Raw genomic sequence first — 18,997 nt, 5'->3', positions numbered from 1 at the left:
ATTCCTTATATACCATAGCCTATAACTTTTCTTTTGGAAATCTATGTATAGAGAAAATGAGGTCTGCAGATGCTGGAGATCAGAGATGGAAATGTGTTGCTGGAGAAGCGCAGCAGGTCAGGCAGCATCTAGGGAACAGGAGAATCGACGTTTCGGGCATTAGCCCTTCTTCAGGAAATCTATGTATATCCCATCAACGGTGTTACCCTCGTCGAGCCTTTCTGTATTCTGCCAGCAGGTTAGCTAAACATCATTTCCCCTTTAGAAATTCATGCTGACTTTTCCTAATCAACCCATCTTTTCCCATGTGATTACTGAATAATTGTTTCTAGAAACTGCCCCATCACTGCAGTTAAATTAACTGGTCTGTAACGGCAGCATTATCCTCTCAAGCCTTCTTAAACAAGGCTGTAATTGTTTGCAATTCCCAAATCTTCTGTAGCAGGAAAGACTAAAAGATTTGTTCCTCCTGCAATTTTTACCCTCCCTTCCTTCAAGATCCTTGTTTGCCTTGTCAACTATAAGTGCCACCAATCTAAACAAGACTTTCCTTATAATTCCTCTTTGCATCTCTTATTTCTCACTTCCCCTCTCAACCTTTAGTATTTCTGTTGATTCTCAATTGTATTTCCTGCCTTACTCCTGTCAGAAGCATTTTTTTTCCTTTGCAATGTTAATTTCTACCTCCTTTGTCAGCCAAGAACCCCACATTTCTCAGTCCTACCATTCCCTTTTTTCATATTCACGTGGACATCTCTGGCCAGGCCAGCATTCATTGTCTGTTCTAGCTGCCCTTTGAAAGGTGATTGTGAGCTGCCTTCTTCAGCTGCTGCAGTCCACATGCCGGTCAGATTTGTCCTGCATTTTGTGTACAGGACCATACCTGGGCAATTTTCCACATTGTCAGGTAGATGCCGGTGTTGTAACTGTGCTGCAAGAGCTTGACTAGGGGTGTGGCAAGTCTGGAGCACAAGTCTTCAGTACTGTTGCCAAATGTTGCCAGGGCCAGGGCCCATAGTCTTTATGCCTCCAACCATTTCTAATGTTCAGGGATGTGCAGGCTCGGTGGATAAGCCATGGGAAATGAAGGGTTGCAGAGATGGGCTGGGTGTGGGTGTGGATGGGGATGCTCTTCGGAGGACTGACCGAATGGCCTGTTTCCACACTGTAGGGATTTTATGATTCTGTGGTATCACATGGAGTGAATCGAATTGGCTGAAGACTCGCACCTGCGATGCTGGGGACTACAGGAGGAGGCCGAGATGGCTGAAGATTGCTGTGAATGCTTCAGCCTTATCCTTTGCACTGATGTGTTGGTCTCCTCCATTATTGAGGATGGGACATTTGCAGAGCCTTCTCTTCCAGTGAGTTGTTTAATTGTCCACTACCATGGGACCACTTAACTCTGTCCATCACTTGCTGCTATCAGGCATGCACGTAGCCTGCGTGGTAGCTTCCCCTGATCGACACTTTATTTTTAGGTATGCCTGGTCCTCCTGCTGCTGGCGTACCCTCCTGCACTCTCCATTGAACCGGGGTGGGTGTTGTGGCATATAGAGTGCTGGTGGAGAAAAGATATTGATCATTCAGATGAAGTGATTGTTCTGCCATTCTCACATTCCAATGGTATGTCTCCTGCCAGACTTGAAAGAGAAGACAGACCCACTGGGGTGGTGGGAGGACATGGTAACGGAGGACATGGTAACGGGGGACATGGTAACGGGGGACATGGTAACGGAGGACATGGTAACGGAGGACATGGTAACGGGGGACATGGTAACGGGGGACATGGTAACGGGGGACATGGTAACGGGGGACATGGTAACGGGGGACATGGTAACGGGGGACATGGTAACGGAGGACGTGGTAACGGGGGACGTGGTAACGGGGGACGTGGTAACGGGGGACGTGGTAACGGGGGACGTGGTAACGGAGGACGTGGTAACGGAGGACGTGGTAACGGGGGACGTGGTAACGGAGGACGTGGTAACGGAGGACGTGGTAACGGAGGACGTGGTAACGGGGGACGTGGTAACGGGGGACGTGGTAACGGGGGACGTGGTAACGGGGGACGTGGTAACGGGGGACGTGGTAACGGAGGACGTGGTAACGGGGGACGTGGTAACGGGGGACGTGGTAACGGGGGACGTGGTAACGGGGGACGTGGTAACGGGGGACGTGGTAACGGAGGACATGGTAACGGAGGACATGGTAACGGAGGACATGGTAACGAGTAAAGCTAAAAGAAAGGGAAGAAATGGGAGTTGGTTCACAATGTGAAGGTGTTGAACCTTCAAATCTTAAGTCTAGAAGACTGTGAAATGTCTAGTCTGAAGATGAGGTGTTCCTCTAGTTTACATTGATTCACTGGAGTACTGCAGCATGCCAAGGACAGATAAGTGAGCGTGCGATTAGGACACTGTTGGAATGACGAGCTACCCTCTGGGGTTGGATGGGGAACATGAGGTTACTGATTGTACTGGAGTACAGTTCTGCAGTTAATGATCCACAGTACCCCATGGATGCCCAGTCTTGAGTTGCTAGTTTTGTTTGAAATCTGTCCCATTTAGCATGGTGAAAGTGCTACACAACACGATAGAGGGTGTTCTCAATGTGAAGGTGGGATTTTGAAGGGGTTTGGTGGCGTGGGGATGGAGGGGGGGGAGGTTTAGTTGCTTCTCTGTTTAAATAAAAGTACTGAAGATCTGAAACAAAAACTAAGTGTTGGAGAAACAGGGTTAATGTTTTGAGTCTAGTGGCAACTTCAGAACCATTTTGCGGATGCTGCCAGTGCTACTGGCTTTCTCCAGTACTTTGTTTCTTTTTCAAACTCTACCGATTTTTATCTTAATTATTCAAGAGCCACAGATGGACGTTTTAAAAGGAATTCAACTCAGCAGCTACTACCTTCTGGAGAACACAAATAGCAAATGGCTACATCTTTTAAAGTGCCTTGATGCTGATCTCAAACTAATCAAACAACACCCTGACGTTGGCATATTCACAGACTTGTATCTTACAATGTCTCAGACACCACCATCACCATCCTGGGATATGTTCTGTCCCACTGGCAGAGGTGCCAGCACAATACTATGCAGTCAGGAAGGATTTGCCCTGGGAATCCTCAAAATTGGCTCCAAATTCCATAATACTTGAAGGTATCAAGTCAATTGTGGGCAAGGAAACCACCCCCTGATTACCACTACGCCCCTACTCCCCTCTGCTGATGAATCAGGACTCCTCCATGTTCAATACCAATTGGAGAAAGCACTGAGGTTGACATGGATACAGAATGTACTCTGGGTGGGGGACCTCAATGACAATCACCAGGGGTGGTTCAGCGGCAGCAGTGCAACTGATTAAACTAGTTTGGTCCTAAAGGATATTCCTGCTAGTCTGGATTGATGGCAGGTGGTGAGAGAACCAATGAAAGAGAAAAACATGTTTAACTTTCCTTCATCAATCTTCCTGTAATAGATACATCTGTCCAGAACACAATACTTGAGATTAGATTAGATTCCCTACAGTATGGAAACAGGCCCTTCGGCCCAACAAGTCCACACCAACTGTCCAAAGAGTGACCCAGCCACACTCATTCCCCAGCCTGACTTTTACCCCTGACCAATGCACCTGACACTACGGACAATTGAGCATGGCCAATCCACCCTCACCTGCACATCTTTGGACTATGGGAGGAACCGGAGCACCCGGAGGAAACCCACGCAGACACGGGGAGAACGTGCAAACTCCACACAGTCACCTGAGGCGAAAACCGAACCCAGGTCCCTGGCGCTGTGAGGCTGCAGTGCTAACCACTGAGCCACCGTGCTTCCCGCCCCACCCCATGTCGCTAAATACCTCCTGTATGTGTATTGAAGTATGAGGTGTTTGGACTTGCACAAAAAAAATCAATGTACCCATCAATTATCAACTCACCATTAAACTTAAAGCCACAATGTATAAGGAAAGCATTACTTTCCTAAATAACATAGTACTTAACTTGGTATGAGACAAGCGGTATAAGTTAGCAACAAAGGTTCTTTGTTTCAAAATAACTTATGCAAGCGAATTTTGAGAAGATTTGTAGCTCAGGTTGAGGTTCTGGATGTAGGTTTGCTCACTGAGCTGGAAGGTTTGTTTTCAGATGTTTCGTCACCATACTAGGTAACAGTGTGAGTCAGCTTCCAGATGAAACGCTGGTGGTTGGTCCACTTTCTATTTGTGTTTAGGTTTCCTTGGGTTGGTGATGTAATTTCTGGTGGTGACATCATTTCCTGTTCTTTTTCTCAGGGGGTGGTAAATAGGATCCAAGTCAGTGTGTTTGTTGATAAAATTCCAGTTGGAATGCCATGCTTACTGGAATTCTTGTGCGTGTCTCTGAACATGAACATCAACTAGCCTCAAAAAAATACATGATCCTCTCTCACTAGTATCCTTACATACGGATGAGGAAGGACACCACTTCGACTGGGACAACACCCATCCTTAGACAAGCCAAACAGAGAGACACATGAGAATTCCTAGGAGCATGGCATTCCAATGGGAACTCTATCAAACACATTGACTTGGATCCCATTTACCACCCCCTGTCAAAAAGAACAGGAAATGACATCACCAACCCAAGGAAACCTAAACAGATAAATAGAAAGCGGGCCATACCATCATGTGGAGGATTATTCATGCTGTTACCTAGTATGGTGACTAAATATCTGAAAACAAACCTTCCAGCTCAGCGCGTAAACCTACATTCATAACTGACGCAAATTTTGATTTACAAAAAGCCACCACTCTTAAACACATCTACGGGTGAGGTCATGATGAATGTATTTCTATCACTTACGCAACTGGATCATTTTAAACCAAGCAGTTACTATATTCGTTATTGCAGTTCACATTCAATGTCTGATTTAAATATAACAGTTAAAACAACATTCACCATAGCGGGATCCACTATATTCTTCAACTGTAATAACTCCTGAATTTACATAGTGTTTAACTACAGTTTCCACATTGATTTGCAAGGAATTCATTACCTCAGAGATTTAAAGTTTTCTTAGATCCAGGTTAGCTAAGTGTACCTTTGTTCAAAACTGTTTTCACTCCACTAAAGCCTTGTTCTACCTCACCATACATCTGCCAACCCCTAGATGAAGTCCAGGATCCTGGCTAAAGGTCATGGTAGACTCTAGTCTTGGCTAAAGACAGTTTTCAATCAAGACCAAGACTAAACATAATCCCTGATCCTGACCTTGTTTAGAATTGGTTTCTGCTAGCAACTGCTGCCTGACTTGCTGTGCTTTTCCAGCGCCACAATTTTCAACTTTGAGCTCCAGCATCTGCATTACTGTCTCCAACTGGCAATTTCCTATCCTGTTGTCACTGGTTCCTAATGGTCTTCTGCTCCTCCAATCCGAGGTTGCTTCCTTTTCACGTTTGTTGCTGATAGGGTACGTAGGTAAACCTATCAGAATACAGCATGGGAGAGACAGAAGCTGTGATTGGAGGAACCGCATCTTATCAATTCTTTCCATTCTATACAGTGGACTGCATTGTGATTGGTCACTGTTCATTTCTTAATGTTGAAGATTCTAGATTTCGGTGGTCTCCAATCAAACTAACTGTTTACACTGACTGTGAGAAACAAAATATTTTGTTGTAGTCTATAGTCCAAATTCTTCCACTGTGTAAAGAAAAATCCCAAGATATGAGCCAGGATGAGAACCATTTCAGAAGTTAGTATTTGCTAGATATGCCCTTGTTCAAGTGGTTTCATTTTACTGGAACTGGTAGTTCAACAGGAGATGTCTAGGTCCTTGTTTTGTCATGTGGTTTCAGGGCCACACCTAAGAGTTTGGGTTCAAGGCAAACTGGTCAAGGAGAGGGCAAAGTCAAGAACTATCTTCAAGCTTAGACTTCATTTATTGCACGTTAATACTATCAGTGTAGAACTATTTATTGTTTTGATTGATTTATTGTCACGTTTACCAAAGTATGGTGAAGACCTTTGTTTACGAGCAGTAACGAGTAGGTCATAGTAAGCAAGGATGTACAGATTAAAAAGACTTCTACAGAGTCATACAGGTTATATTGCACAGGGTGTGCAGTAGGTGAGATCACCGTTAGCAAGGTCAGCATTGTTTGAGGCTAGAGTCCATTCAGCCGGGAAGAAGCTGCTCCTGACCCTATTGGTGCACGTGTTCAGGCTTCTATCTTCTGCCTGACGGAAGAGGACGCAGGAGATGATGTTGGCAGCCTTTCTGCGGGAATCCACGGATGGAAGATTGGCTCCCGTGATGGTCTGGGCTTTGCCCACAACTTGCTGTGGTTTCTTGCATGTTAACACTGATTGCTGTCTCCACTTGTATACATAGAAACACTAGGTTCAGAGTTTATTGTTAAGAAATATCTACGCTCTAACCATCTAATCTGTAGGATTGACTCTGCCCACATACTATTCCCAATGGGAAGCAGCTCAGTGATATTGCTTCAGGGTCCGAAAACCCGAATTCAACGAAGCCCCAATTTGGCAGTAGTTTTATTTCTACACCATCCAAAATGGGAATGCAAGTATTTTCTATGAAATGGTGACTTCCCTGCAGATAGGCAACTCATAATTGTTGTCAATTATTTTAGAGCTAGATCAGAATGGTAATTTCAACAGAGAAGTAGCAATCCCGAACCCCTCAGCCTGAGAGTTCACGAGCATGTTGCGTTTGGTGCTTTTGTCTGAAATGAGTTAACTTCATTAACTGATAAAGGGATGCACTTCTCTGGTGAATGTGAGACGCAGGGCCAGGGTCCAGTTTTTTGTATAATGGTCACTATAACCACAGATATCCACAAACTCACTGATCAGGACTGCTGAAGGAAGAAACTCGAGGGTCAGCAGATGGCACGTGCAATCTGAACATAAAGATGTCGATGTTCCCTGATTTCCCAATGGATTTCACATCTTCGCGTCTCTCAGTCTCTGGAGACCTGGTTTTCGCAGCACTGGACCAGTTTTCTCCGAGCCCGGTCTTTTAGAGCCATTCCTCCCCTTCCTTTCAGCACTGAAGCCCGTTCCAGCGCCTTCAGTTTAGCATAATAGTCTGAGAACTTGTTAAAAAGCATGGAGATAGGCATGCCGTTGAGTATGATCCCAAAGGAAATACAGGCAAACGCAAAGACTCGACCCAGCAGCGTCTCAGGAGTGGTGTCTCCATAACCCACTGTTGAAATGCTCACCTGGAAAAAAGGCAGTGGAAATGGATCAATACGATCACTCACGCCAGCTATAAATAGAAAACCCGTAACAGTTCCTGAGGGTTATTCCCTATTGTACTCCCGTGTACCTGGTTCATTTCACCCCACATTCAATGCTCATAGTTAATGGCTGACGCCCTTTTACCCAGCAGAGGAAACCCAAACCCCCGCTTTCAGACAGATGATACCTCTAGGAAGTACTCTGTGACTCATCTTCCCCACGGCAGACAAGCTTCTTGTACGAAAGCATGTATAAAATGTTCGGAATAAGTCACACTGGACTCAAAATGGTAATTGTTTCACTCTCCGCAGATGATATCAGACTTGCTGAGTTTCTCCAGCGTTCTCTGTATTTGTTTCTGTGACTGATATATCAGATGTCACGTAAACATAGAGTTCGATCGGACTTTATAACTTTACAAGGCATTTACAAGAACAAAACATTGAGTGTGTTGGAAATCTGAAACAAACTTTGAACCTTTGGGGAGGTGAGCTACCATCATCTGCTTCTCTCCTTTTCCCAGGGACAGTCCCCCCATGACCCTGACCCTGACCCTGACCCTATCGCAGCTTCACCTTCAGCGATCAGTCGCAGACATAGTCAATGGGGCAGGGGCTCAGCTACAGCTCACACCCTGATCTGAAGCCAGGACAGCACTATACACCCCCCCCCCACTCCCCAGGCCCACAGTCTGGGAGGAAGGACAGCCCAGTGCCCTCACTAACTGACCGCCTGTTGTGTGCACTGTCCTTCCAAAGCCCCGACAGGGGTCCACTTCCGTGTCCATCTCCTAACCCCGCCCTCCCCGTGACGCTCACCGGCCTGGCGCCTTTATGACGCACAAGCCTCGCCACGCCCCCACAACGGTGCTCCGCCCTCTCGCGACGCACATCCGGCCTCCGCTCGCCGCGACCTCAGTTTTACGCCACGCCCATTCCGTGATTGTGTGCGCATGCGCATGGCATGAAACTGACAGAGAAGGCGGAGGGTGGATGTGGCATCAGTTACAACTTTTAAAGGACATTCGGATAAATTCATTAATAATAAATGTTTGGTGAGATAGGGACCAGGTGAGACTATTATAGTTTGGGATTATGGTCGGTATGGACTGGATAGGCCGATGGGTCTGTTTCTGTGCTGTATGACTCCAGCCTTTAAACCACGTCCCAAACCCCGACCATGACATGACGCCCCGCCCCGTCACCGCCCCCTCTCGGTGTCGCTCCGCCCCCTCCTTGTGACGCTCGGCTCCTGTCTCCACCCCCTTCGCGACACGCCACACTTATCACCGCCCCTCCCAGCGACGCCCCGCCCCTTCCTAGTAATGCCCGCCCTCGTTTCGCAACACCGCCCTGTCTCCGCCCACACCCGGTGACGCTCCGCCCCTTTCCCCGGCAGCGTCGCCACGCCCCGTCCCATTGATGCCCCCCACCGCAGAGTCGCCGCGCCCCGTCCCAGTGATGCCCCGCAGTCGCCACGCCCCGTCCCAGCGTCGCGTCGCCCCTCCCGCAGCGTCGCCCCGCCCCCCCGCAGCGTCGCCGCGCCCCCTCCCAGTGAAGCCCCGCCCCCCGCAGTGTCGCCGCGCCCCGTCCCAGTGACGCCCCCCCGCAGTGTCGCCACACCCCCTCGCAGCGTCGCCACACCCAGTCCCAGCGTCGCCCCGCCCCCCGCAGCGTCGCCACGCCCCGTCCCAGCGTCGCGTCGCCCCGCCCCCCCGCAGCGTCGCCACGCCCCCCGCAGAGTCGCCACGCCCCGTCCCAGCGTCGCCCCGCCCCGTCCCAGCGTCACCCCGGGCCCGGGCCTCACCGCCGCCCACCACCAGGCCGCGGGGATGCTGCTGAAGTTGGTTCCGGGGAGGTGGTGCTCGGCCTGGTGAACCAGGGCCGAGAAGGTGAAGATCCCCAGGGCCGTGAAGAGCAGGAGGCAGCAGACCTGCTGTGAGCAGCGGCGCAGGGTGAAGCCGAAAGCCCTGAGGCCGGTGGAGTAACGGGCCAGGGTGAGTACCCGGAGCACCCGGAGCGGGCGGGCGGCCTGGAGGAGGCGGCTGTATGGCCCAGGCCCCGGGCGGCCTGCGGCCAGCTCACTGTAGAAGGGCAGCAGCGCCAGCAGGTGAGCCAGGCTCATGGGCCTGAGCACGAAGCGGTGGGGCTGAGGGGCGGAGGCCAGGCGCAGCACGAACTGGGCGCTGAGGGCGCAGCTACAGGCGGCCTCCAGGGCCCACAGGGTAGGCCCCGGGCTCCCGCTCAGCTCGGGTACTGTGCCCAGGATCAGCACGGTGATGGACAGCAGCACGGTCAGGCAGCCCGACACCCAGAGCAGGCGGCCCGTCACTGTACACGGCGGCCTCTCCAGGAGCTCCCAGAGACGGCCCCGGAGGCGGGCGAGCCAGGGCCCCGAGCCCGGGGACACCCCCAGGCCCAGGCCCAGGCCCAGCACGGCCTGCAGCTGCCGGCGGAGCTGCTCCTCCTCGGCCTCCCGTTGGCGCCGCTCCCGCAGCAGGAGGCGGCAGCAGCGCTGGGCCCGGGCTCTCGGTACCCCCCAGTAACGCAGCTCGGAGCGGTACCGGCGGGAGCACAGGCCCAGGCCCAGGCCCAGGCACGGCCGCCCGCTCCGGTAAAGCTGCCAAACCTCCCGGAACACCGCGGGGTCCCGGTCAAAGAAGAGCTCGTCCCGCTCGGGGCAGTAATCATCGGCGAGCCCCAGGCCGTGCTCCAGGCGCCGGCACACGGCCAGCTTCCCCAGGCGGCTGCCCGGTAACAGGGCCGCCTGCTGCCGAGCCAACACGAACCGGCTACCGCCCACATTCAGGCGGAGGGGAGCCTCCGGGCCTGGGCTCGGCTCCGGGCTTTCCCCCGGGGGCCCGGCCTCCCCGTCGCTGCTGCTGCTCGGGGACTCGGTGCTGCTCCCGCTCCAGCCCCACTCCTCCATCCCGCCTCCTCCAGCCCCGGCCCCGGGGCTAAAACCTGCCCGAAAACCCATTAAAGGATTAGTTTAGGCGGATTGGATTAGAGTCTATCCCCGGGCTCCAACCTGACAAGATAATCCCGTCTGTAGGTTTAAAAATATCCCTTTGGGAAGTGTCTGAGCTCTACCCAACTGTTCCTGCAGCTCCCAGAGTAAACCACCACGACAGCACTGCAGAGAAAGACAACAGCAGCCAAGATGGTTTTGCAACACAATAAACAAATAGTTTAAAAAGTTACTGCACAACTTCCTTAATGTGCTGCTGTTAGACTGGGCTGGACAACTGTCATAGGGCACTTCATCTGCCGAAGGAGCAGCGCTCCCCCAAAGCTTGTGATTTCCAATAAACCCCATTGGATTATAAACCTGGTGTGGTGTGACTTCTGACTAGCGCTCCATAAACACACACAAACCGCACATCAATTAATAGTGACTGCAAAGAGAAAACATTGCTTTATAAACAAGCGATTTAATGAGTATCTGAAATAGAAATCAAAGTAGATTTTAAGAATTTGAAACTAAAGCAACTACACTTCCAGCTGTAAAATGTGCAACAAAATGCTCTATTCTCCGACTGTCATTTTATGTATTTTTCACTTTATTGTACAATTGCCAGCTGAGTGAGTTGTCCAAATTCCCTCTCTGATCAGTGTCGAATGTTTTCCTTTAACAATATTCTCAAACCTCCTTCATTGAACAGAGGTGAGCAAAGGGTTGAATTAATAAAAGATCAGGCAAGAGGAGATGTAAATGATTTGGGATGGAACACTATGGCTAGATACATGACTGAGGAGCGATAAGAAAGTCAGTGGAAACACATGTCAAGACGAGTATGAGTGAAGTATATTTCTGGGTAGTTTTGCAAAGCAGACTTCCATAGCAGGCCACTCCAGAACCATTGAAATATTAGTCTGTACATGTAAATTGGTCAAGGCTACAACAATGCATCAAGATGAAGAAAAAAATAGACAACTACAAAAAAGGAGACAAATAAGATCCATTTTGGAGAGTACAGCATCCCTTTCCCACCCCGGCTCAGAAAAGAAATAGTCCAGAAAATCTAATTTAATCCAACGTCATTGATTTATCAGAAATGTATTAAAACTCCAATGAAATTTAACAATAGCTACAAAAACATGGAGTGAAACAAACTTGATGAAAACAGCTGATCATAATTTTTTATAATTACACATTAACAAACTCCAGTTAAATCTTAATGAAATTTTAATAACAATATTCTCCCTGAACAGGAAGAGAGCCAAAACACAAGAGTCAGTCATCAAGGTCATTGAAGAGTGCCATTCTAAGGAAAAATAATTCACAGACAATAATCTCCTAGTTTCATTACAATCAATAAACATATTATTTCTTGCATATCATTAATTTATGGCTCAAGTACAATCCTGCAACAGGAGTGTGCATATGCAGCATTTACTTCCTTTTTAATCTACTGTGTAATTAGCTTAGTGAATTTAATTCTCTAAAGCTAATCGGTGAGACTTGTACCAAGTAGTCAAATATCACATCCTGTGTCAGTTTTCATTGCTCTTAGAGATTGAGAGTGGAAGCTGCAGCAGCAAATGGAAAAAGGAATTATTGGGATTGAATTTTGAACTTGTTCCCAAGCCCAAAACTGGCCAGGCGGATTAGTCACTTAATTGTAGACACCAGCTTCCAGCGGAAATCAGTTGGTTTTCTATAAAGGGCAGCACGTTGAAGATGTAGAATGAATGAATTGCTAGGGACAGACAAGGAGGTCTGAAGATTAAATCCAACAACAAACAATAGCACCAGTTTGAGTGGGTGAGTTGACCAGATGCACACATCACAAAATGGAGTGTTAGTGGTATATGTACCATACTTCAATTAATTTTCTAGAGTATTTCTCCTCTTTATTTGATGTTACCCTGGTCAATCCCCTTATCTTTGTAAGAGATTTCTCTGGTCAACACTATTCCACAGACAGGTGGTGACAGATACTAAAATGCAACCTGAACAAATTGCAGGAAACACTTTGCAACTGTTGCAAACATGACATAACAGCTGATCAGCAGCTCTCAGGACATCATTCACAGGCAGGAGCCTGTAACACAACAGCAAATTGGTGTCATTACAGAACTGAACAAGAGCAGAGCTTCCCAGAGTGGGGCCAGTCCACCAACTGGGATGATAAGGTTGAGATTGTCAATTCCAAAGGAGCAATGGCCACTGCGGAGCTCTGCTCAAGTTAATAACAATACACACTCTTAACAGAGCTCCTGTAGGTCTCTTTCTTCCCACTTTCAATTTTCATTTCAGTGTCTTGACTGACCTAAGAGGACACGTCAAAACCTTCTTCTGACTGGCAGTAAACTCCATTCACACGATGCCACAATTATTTATGGCTTTAACAAAATTGTCCACAACTGGACAAAGAAAAACAGTATTAGTAATTAAGGAGCCAGGCCTTACATATGAGGATGTATAGATGCTGCCATAATTAATCCATCCTAGCACAACTTTAATGTAAAGGTCGACAGTCAGGAAGTAAATAAAATTGGGCAGTTTTTGTTGGAGATTCTGCTGGAAATGGTACTTGCTTCTTTCCTGTGCGTCAGCAGTTTATATTGTGAAGAACAGGTGCAAGATTTGTACCACTCAATGGGAGTGGGTGGATTTGTACTGGGGTGTTTGTAGTGCAAGGATGACCATCTATTGCAACACAGCTAAAGGGCACCTCGAAGCTTCAGTTAATTTTCCTTTAGCTTCCCCGTTTGCATTAATTTTATTATAGAATGCAGTGAGGCCATTGAAATGGACTTGGGGTGCACTTATGAGCAGATGCACATACCTTCAGGCAACTGGTTTCAATTTACCTCAATTCTCAAGAAGAAACAGCACTTGGCAGTTGGAGGAGAGGAGACCTGGGCAAAGGACACTTCTAGTACAGTAATATTACAAATTGACCCTTTAAACTTTGGAAAAAAGGTAATAGAAAAAATGATAACAGAAACATCAAGTCAATTAAATTTCAGTATAATTTGCCCAGTTTAGGTTGCATGGTTAATCAAAAGGGAAGGTTAAATACTTCAGACAATTCAGTGCTGAAAAACCAAGATAATCCAGCAAAATAAAAAACACTGATGGGAGGAACACTGATTGAAATCAAAGCCGACTTTGGGAAATGGAGATCGTTTGATATTCAAGAACATCTCAATGCAATTTCCCCAATCACCTGCAATGATCCTTCCTATTTTAGAACTCCCACTTTTTAAAGTAGTTATATAATTTCCTGACTGCAGCAGGAGCACCTCCCTGATCTTTTCTACACGTGGTGACTGTCCAATTGCTAACTCAGAACACTAAGGAATCCTGTACATATAACTACTTCATTCTTTTTCTCCCACTTCCCAGTCCACTGGCAGAACAGGCAGCATGATCTGAGATGGGAAATGTGAATGGATACCCTCCCCTGTGCAGCACTAGCCAGATCCTGGCATCATCTTTTCTGATCAACACCCTGAGACCCACTAAACCCCCGTTCATTGCAGCCCTGCACATTATGCAGATAATTAATGCCGTTTATACCAGCAAATTTATTCTGCTCTGGTGCTGAAATTCAGTCACCTTCAAGTACCCAGTTCAAGTTTATTCCAATGTTAAAGCAATAAAGAATAAAAAGCATAATAAAATTTCTATAGTGTAAATAAATATGTTTAAGTGCCTTAAATCTCAAACTGGTAAACCATTGAAGATTTACTGTCAATAAATATTTCCAATGTTACAGGATTATGTTTTTGTTCAGATATTTAAAATGACTAAACATCTGAAGGTTAGAACGGGAAGGAATGTCACACAAGCTCTTCAGACATTCCTCTGCTAGTTTGCTGGTCATTTTCAGCTTATTAATATTCTACATTTGCAAAGGTTCTCACAGTAATAAGGAAGTAGCAATCACATTTAAGTTTCCAATTTGGCTTACACTTGAATAATCTTGCTCGGTTGTTGACAAGTTTTACCTCCTGCCTGTGCCAAGACATTCTGAGAAAGGGATTTCCATCAACATCCACCACTATGTAGTATCCTCTCACTAATCACTAAGCACTAGATCCAAGTGAGGGAGGCATTCTTCAATCAGAATTACACATCAAATTGGCTATTAAGGCAGGCCAAAAGGACAACAATCTAGAATTGGCAAAGCTCAATCTGAAGCAATACATGCACAGATTCTTTATGGCATTAACTACAGAAATATGTCGAAGAGATTGCAAGTCACTCTTTGGTGGTGGTAACTTGAAGTAAGGAACCATGGTGTGCTGGAGATTGGAATGCTCGAATGTGTTTGAGGTTTTTTTTCTTTTCCCAGTGTAATGGTGAACGGTCAGCAATGGGGGCACCCTTTTGGAATTTTCCTGGAATCCTTTTTTGGACACAATCTCCTCATTAGAACATCCTATAAGTACTACCAGAACCTGACAAATAAGTACTTTACCAAAACCCTGAGCAATGAAATTAAATATTAAACTGATCCTTAGGCTGTTTGATCAATTCACCAACATAGGAAGCTCTGCTGAAATTAAAAACCCAACACTTCGAACAGAAAATCTCAGATCCATTCCTCTTCATTCAGATAGCAAAAACCTATAAAAACAAACAGACAGATAGAGAGGAGCAGATTTAATGCAGTAAGGAAACAGGATAGCCTTCAGAGAGTTTCATTGTTACACTAACATCTGCAAAGAAACAGTATGAATTCTACTTTTATTTAACTCTCAGATCCCACTTCACTCTTAATTGGTCCTTGCTCATATTATTGGCTAAATACTGATGTTCATGTGTATATAGCTATCCTTTCCAATTACATGGAACTCAGCATCAAATCAGATCATGATTTTGTGTTGACCCATAACTTTTACCTTCAAAATTGCAGCTTTAACAGAATCCACATCTATAAAGTTCAGAAAAAATAACTGAACTATTAGGTGGTGTCACTCTGTATTAACAAAACCAGTGACATCACTGTAACAGGGATCCCAAAACCAGTGACATCACTATCAGGGATCCCAAAACCAGTGACATCACTGTAACAGGGACTCCAAAAGGTTCGGTGTAGTCTGGTCAATTTTATTCATTTAGGAGATATAGGTGTCACATTGGGGCAAAATTTACAGCCCAACCCTACTGGTCATTGAGAAGGAGGTGGTGAGCCACTCCTTGAGCTGCTACAATCCACTTGACATGGGGAGACTCACTGTTTGGGAGTGTGTTCCAAGATTTTGACCCAAATATTGTATTGAATTGTAGCACTTGCTGATACTGCACAACCGTCCTTAGTCTCAATTATCAAATTTTGGAGCAGGGCTGGATCATTGACAGAGAGATAAGAATTGGAGCCATTGCACATACTGACATATCTACAGGACAATGGGATGTTGTATATTGATGAAATCCACAGCACCACAATCCAGCTACATACTTCACTAAAATAAGGTGCTGAAGCTTCCAAGAAGCAACAACTTTGATTGCAATTGTCATCACACATGAAGACCAACTGCTGCACATTTCTTCCACAATTTTCCCAATCCATGCTGTCAAAGAAATGTGAAGTGCAGCAAACTCAGCCATCCCTGTTGGAATCAGAGTAAGCATGACATGCCTCCTCCTCTTCTAGCATTAGCTACTATATGGTAAGTATAAAGGTCTGGACTGGGTGGTGGGTGAGGAGTTGGGGTATGGTCAGGTTGTCGACAGAATAGTTGGACAGTTGGTAGGGAGGTAGTTGTGTCAGTTTGGGTGGGTAGGTGTTGCTTTGGTCAGGTCAGCAAAGTGCTGAGGGTGGGCATTGGCTGTGAAGGTTACCAACTGCTGGACCAGGTTTGAACATAGCCATCATGTAAGTATGGAATAATGCCATTTACAGAGGATCCTGGCATCAGGGGACTTGCCCATCAGAACCTTAACCTTTCCAGGCAATTCCTATACATGAGGGGCTTCAGTCGTATGTTTAATCCCTGACAATCTGGAGGTCTGACCACCTGGCCCATCGCTGAGACTTTAACCATGAAATGGAATACTTCACTGTTTCTGCCACAATGAGTCCTCTTGGTGTTTCCTGACCTAGGTCACAATGAAGAGAATTAATTCCGAGTGTGAAATCCTTTGCAACAATTTTGTTTTGATACAGAAGGAAGACGAGACAAAGGGCAGTGGGAAAACTTTACTGGCACTTAACATCAAAGATGTTACACAAAGTAGGTCAATCAGCCTCAAGTTAATATTTCATCACTGGCTCATTTTTTTAAGGTTTTCAGCAGTTTTTATTTCCATCTTAATGCAATGCATAATAAATCATATCACTAATTCACAGAAGGGGCATGTCTTGTTTTACATCTTCAGTCTCTAAAAAAAACTACTTTCAGGCTGACATTGCCTCTTTAATAAAGGCACATGGAATTTCAGCAGCTGGAAGGAAAAAGGATCATCCAAACGGATGAATCCAGTAAATCCCAACACAGCTGTCTGTAAATGCAGACTTGTTACTGCTAGTTCCCAGCATCAAATTAGCACTCAATTCTCAGGTACCCTCAAATAATATTTCCAATTGGATGGAAAATGAGAATACTCGTAACTAGTCCTTGGACTCCTCCATCGCCAGACCATAGCAACATGACGGCTGGAGGAAGAGCGCCTCATCTTCCGCCTAGGAACCCTCCAACCACAAGGGATGAACTCAGATTTCTCCAGTTTCCTCATTTCCCCTCCCCCCACCTTGTCTCAGACCCAACCCTCGAATTCAGCACCACCTTCCTAACCTGCAATCTTCTTCCTGACCTCTCCGCCCCCACCCCCTCTCCGGCCTATTACCCTCACCTTAACCTCCTTCCACCTATCGCATTTCCCACGCCCTGCCCCAAGTCCCTTCTCCCTACCTTTTATCTTAGCCTGCTTGGCACACTTTCCTCATTCCTGAAGAAGGGCTCATGCCCGAAACGTCAATTCTCCTGCTCCTTGGATGCTGCCTGACCTGCTGCACTTTTCCAGCAACACATTTTCACCTCAGATCTCCAGCATCTGCAGTCCTCACTTTCTCCTACTAGTAACTTTACTCAAAGTTCCTTGCCCAGATGATTCCCCAAAGAATAGATATTCCCCATTCCTCTCAGCAGCTTTCAATCACTGGCTACATGAAATTAGGATGTAAAAATGTGCTATGTTTCACTCACTGGGCATTACTCTTACCTGAATTGGAAGCTGGTAGATTCATGCCTCACTCAAGATGCATGCACAGAATGAATGCTGCAGTGCTATGCTATTGGAGGCTTCATCTATTGGATGAAATGTTAAACCAGGTCCTTGTGTGGAAATCAATGCTTTTCCTCCATTTCAACAATAGTTCAGAAAAGATTTACAAGGATGTTGCCAGGGTTGGAGGATTTGAGCTATAGGGAGAGGCTGAATAGGCTGGGGCTGTTTTCCCTGGAGCATCGGAGGCTGAGGGGTGACCTTATAGAGGTTTATAAAATCATGAGGGACATGGAGAGGGTAAGTAGACAAAGTCTCTTCCCTGAGGTGGGGGAGTCCAGAACTAGAGGGCATAGGTTTAGGGTGAGGGGGGGAAAGATATAAAAGAGACCTAAGAGGCAACGTTTTCACTCAGAGGGTGGTGTGCGTATGGAATGAGCTGCCAGAGGAAGTGGTGAAGGTGGTACAATTGCAACATGTAAAAGGTATCTGGATGGGTATATGAACAGAAAGGGTTTGGAGGGATATGGGCCAAATGCTGGCATGTGGGACTAGACTGGGTTGGGATATCTGGTCGACATGGATGAGTTGGACCGTGCTGTACATCTCTATGACATCAGGGCATTCTAAAATTGCAAAGGACCCAAGAAATGCAACTGCTATTACCCAATAAACCCAGTTTGTTCTGCAAAATGCCTCTGTCCTTGCTGTTACTCCCCAGTCAGGTGGCTGGGTTCAGGGAGACACTGTAAAAGTTGGGATACCTCACTGTGTAATGGTATGATAATGAGATGTCTAATTTCAGCCTTGTAGCCTTCTCAGCTGCATCAGTCCCTGCATTCTTGTAATGGGTTCAGGTTCAGTTACTGCTATGTGCAATGTAAGCTGACTGCAATCTTAACATTATGGTGGCAAAACTTACTGTTGGGACACTGTATCTTTTCTCTGTGCATTACAGATGATTGAATTCTCTGTGTGGAGATGAACAGGAGAATAGAAGCGTGAGGTTTTGACGTGCCCAACAATCATTCGCCAGTGTACGGCAGCACAACACATCACAATTCCCAGCAGGATGACTGCAGGCAGGAAAAGAAAAAAGAAAATATATTTGAAAACTTACACAAAGTGATACACACACTGCAACCCAGCCACACACTGTCATTACGAGTACACAAATTGATAGACCAGCAAGGAGGTTTGCTGAGAATGGTATTGCCTTTCTACCCAGTGATCACTCCCATCTCTACCTCCCTCTGCATCCAGCCAGCACATAATGCACAGCCTTGTTCCAAATAACATCTTTATAAAACACCACTGAAAATTCAGGGTCTGTGGCACAAGTCATAAGCTCATTTAATGTTTCTTTAATTGCATTAAAATGAAAAATAAATACCTCAAAATCAGAAATCTACTCCAAGAAGTAGATTTATTTTCTAGATCATTGTAAATATTTTGATTCTGCCAGAGGCAATAAAATGGGAGGTGAAGGCCATTCAGCCCCTCAACGTGACTGTAACTTCACTTTCCTGCCTGTCTCCCATAATATTTGACTCCTTAATAAATCAA

The 18,997-nt window shown here is 46.4% G+C and overlaps 1 protein-coding gene and 1 long non-coding RNA gene across 3 annotated transcripts in view; both read right to left on the bottom strand.

The window, feature by feature from the left end:
• Positions 1–4,849: 4,849 nt before the first annotated feature.
• On the bottom strand, positions 4,850–7,813 carry LOC122565536 (uncharacterized). Its single transcript, XR_015751878.1, has 2 exons — positions 7,434–7,813; positions 4,850–7,227 (listed from the first exon to the last, which is right to left on the bottom strand). It is a non-coding gene; the product is annotated as an uncharacterized LOC122565536 (long non-coding RNA).
• A 4,244-nt stretch (positions 7,814–12,057) lies between these two features.
• Positions 12,058–18,997, bottom strand: part of LOC122565538 (very low-density lipoprotein receptor-like) — a 55,685-nt gene continuing 48,745 nt past the window's right edge. For both annotated transcript variants that reach the window (XM_087976181.1, XM_087976182.1), the window contains exons 12-13: positions 18,354–18,507; positions 12,058–14,830 (exon numbers count right to left, since the gene is read on the bottom strand). In XM_087976181.1, the coding sequence (XP_087832307.1) occupies positions 14,812–14,830; positions 18,354–18,507 (173 nt within the window). In that variant the 3' untranslated portion in view covers positions 12,058–14,811. The remainder of the gene's footprint in view (positions 14,831–18,353; positions 18,508–18,997) is intronic.

Source organism: Chiloscyllium plagiosum, unplaced genomic scaffold (assembly GCF_037043375.1).
Source record: "Chiloscyllium plagiosum isolate Xiang-an unplaced genomic scaffold, Cpla_swu_hap1 HiC_scaffold_28, whole genome shotgun sequence".
NCBI classification, from domain to species: Eukaryota; Metazoa; Chordata; class Chondrichthyes; order Orectolobiformes; family Hemiscylliidae; genus Chiloscyllium; species Chiloscyllium plagiosum.
This window is presented reverse-complemented; position numbering and strand designations above follow the sequence as displayed.